The 2,547-nt window shown below is 56.6% G+C and overlaps 2 protein-coding genes across 2 annotated transcripts in view; both read left to right on the top strand.

The window, feature by feature from the left end:
- RRS1 (ribosome biogenesis regulator homolog) overlaps positions 1–531 on the top strand; it is a 1,273-nt gene extending 742 nt beyond the window's left edge. Inside the window, exon 2 of the mRNA XM_026035609.1 lies at positions 1–531. Within this exon, the coding sequence (XP_025891394.1) occupies positions 1–352 (352 nt within the window). The 3' untranslated portion in view covers positions 353–531.
- ADHFE1 (alcohol dehydrogenase, iron containing 1) overlaps positions 448–2,547 on the top strand; it is a 19,533-nt gene continuing 17,433 nt past the window's right edge. Inside the window, exons 1-2 of the mRNA XM_026035608.1 lie at positions 448–460; positions 1,612–1,699. Coding sequence (XP_025891393.1) covers positions 448–460; positions 1,612–1,699 — 101 coding nt within the window. The remainder of the gene's footprint in view (positions 461–1,611; positions 1,700–2,547) is intronic.

Genomic DNA, 2,547 nt, shown 5'->3' with positions numbered 1-2,547 from the left:
GCCCGCGGAGCCGCCGGCGCGCGGCGCCGGGCGCAAGCGCCGCTTCGAGCCGCTGCTCGGGGACCTGGCGGCCGAGCGCGGCCGGCAGCTGGAGATGCTGCGCGGCATGAGCAGCAAGAAGCCGGCGCTGGACATCACGCGCACCGTCAACAAGCAGCTCCGCGAGGAGGACGCCGAGGCGGCCGCCAAGGGCAGGAAGCGGGCGCAGCGCGGGAAGCGCGGCCGGCGGCAGCAGCAGCGGCCTGGCCGCGGCGGCAAGAAGAGCAGCAGCGGTGGCAAGAAGAGCGGCGGCGGGAAGCGGCAGCAGCAGCGGCCTGCCCTTGGTGGCGGCGGCAGGAGGAGGAAGGCGTGAGGCGCCCCGGCGGGCTGTGGGACAGAGCAGCCTGCAAGGCCTATGGGGCCGGACGCGGCGCGGGACCGGGASCCACGTCGCCAGCTGACGGGTGGATGAGGACTGACAGTACCAGCGTCCTGCCCCACACCTGGCGCCCGCACCTCCTTGTCAATAAATACGCTCTGTTTTTTATAAAATCTGCTGCTTCTGGCTCTTCGATGGCAGTTGGGGGGCAGTGCCCCTCCTCAATTCTTGAGGAGAATTGCTGGTGTGTTGGGAGAGTCAGGCTCCCCCGTGCCCCCCAGGTCAGGGGCTGTCATGGGGGCAGCCACGTAGCTCCACAGCTGACCATGTTTGCAGCATTTTGAGACAGGTCTCAGTCCTGCAGAGCTGAGTTGCTTCATTCTCACCAAAGTTAATGTGTGAAACTCAGCACAGAGAGGGCAGGTCACATTTTAAGTGCCAGTGCAATCGATGGCAGACGCTGTGAAAAGAGAGGGCTGCTCCTTGTGCTCTGGGCTGTCCCAGCTGTGGGGCTCCTGTGCTGCGAGTCACCTTCTACCACTCAGTTCAGCGGCACTGGGATCCCTTGCGAGAGGAGGAGCCCCAACACCCTTCCTGGAAGGTTATGGCAGGGCCTGAAAGATTGCAGAGACTTTATAAAGCTCTGTTAGCGTTAGAAAGAGACAAAGCTGTTCACCTACCAGGGAATTCAACAGAATATCAAGCGATAGTAGAAAAGCTTCCCAAATTTATATCTGTACTCCTTGCTGGTAGTAAATCATTTTTATAAAAATAGTGTTTTTTTCTTTACGGAAGTATTGAAAAGCAGATACTGAGTGGAATCCAGTGATTTTTTTATAACTGTTTTGAAATTGCAGTGTTTCCTGTACCCTGGAAATGAAAATGAACTTTATGTCCTATTATGTGACTGAAGGCAATTCCCACTGTGAAGATAGTGAAAAACTTTCAGTAAACTTGTAACTGGTAGTCGCAGCATAATACTCTGTTGCAAATGCATTCCTGGAAGAGCTAAATACTTCTAAAGCAATGAATCTGCTATCTCCTTGTAAAAGCAGGCGCCGATGGCGACCTGAGTGCAGTCCAAAAGCTGCAGCTCCATCTGTGTGGACACCTGGCCAGGGCAGGAGCGAGCGCGCTCGCGCTGAGCGACTCTGAGTGGCATTAGCAGACTGAGGATAATGCTGAATTCCTATCAGCTTTCCTTAAAGTATGTGCTCTATGTCATCTAAATATTTCTTGCTTGTGTTGAGCAGTTTCTGCCACTGTTGGCTGCTTCTGCCTGGCCACTGGCAGCAGTGTCCACGTGGACGTGATCCTGCTGAAAGCTCCAGGGCAGCGGAGGCAAGAACTGCTTGGAAATGGGAAAGTTGTTTTGAAGTAGCTTCTAGACCTCCAGTTTTCCTGATGTTTCACAGAATCTCAGAATGGTTAAGGTTGGAAGGGACCTCTAGAGATCATCTCGTCCAAGTTTCCGTCAGATAYTTCTTGTTACCTGCTCAGCTAGGAAACAGTGCTATTTTTTTATGGGGAAGTATTTCATGATGCTGGCCCAGATTCCACTGGTGACCTCCCCAAAGCTAAGGACTCGTCTACAGAAGTGCTGGCAGTGTGTGGATTTYCAGGAGTGAGCATAAAATCAGTAGGGAGAGATGTAACCTGCTTCAGGTACTCCCAGTTTCTGAAATGCTTAAGTAATTTCAGACCTGAAAACCTGAAGAGATGAAGCTTTTAAAACTGTTCCTACAAGCTGCGTAATCACAGAGTTCACCGTGTCAGTGCAGGGAGCCGAGCTTTGCTGGAAGCGGAGCACGGAGCGGGGTGCTGAGCAGCCCGTTCTCACAGACTCTTCTCCCTGCTCGGGGCTCTGCACGCGGTTTCACTGCGCCCCAGCCCAGCTGCTCCCCTGCAAGCCGGAGCGGGTTGGATTTCCTAGGCCGAGCTCTCACTCGGGGAGCCGCGGCCAGGCCGGCTCTGAGCGGCGCTCAGTGCCTGGCCGGCAGGTTCTCCCCCGAGCTGCCCCACGGGGCAGCCGGAGCGGGTTGGGTTTCCCAGGCCGAGCTCTTGCTCGGGGAGCCGCGGCCAGACCGGCCCCGAGCACCGTTCAGTGCCTGGCCGGCGGGTTCTCCCCCGAGCTGCCCCGCGGGGCGGCCGGAGCGGGTTGGGTTTCCCAGGCCGAGCTCTCGGGGAGC

The sequence above is a fragment of the Nothoprocta perdicaria genome, unplaced genomic scaffold (genome assembly GCF_003342845.1).
Source record: "Nothoprocta perdicaria isolate Ctin4 unplaced genomic scaffold, notPer1 scaffold_162, whole genome shotgun sequence".
In the NCBI taxonomy this organism is placed as follows: Eukaryota; Metazoa; Chordata; class Aves; order Tinamiformes; family Tinamidae; genus Nothoprocta; species Nothoprocta perdicaria.
Note: the sequence above shows the minus strand (reverse complement) of the source record. Positions and strands in the feature narration are given on the sequence as shown.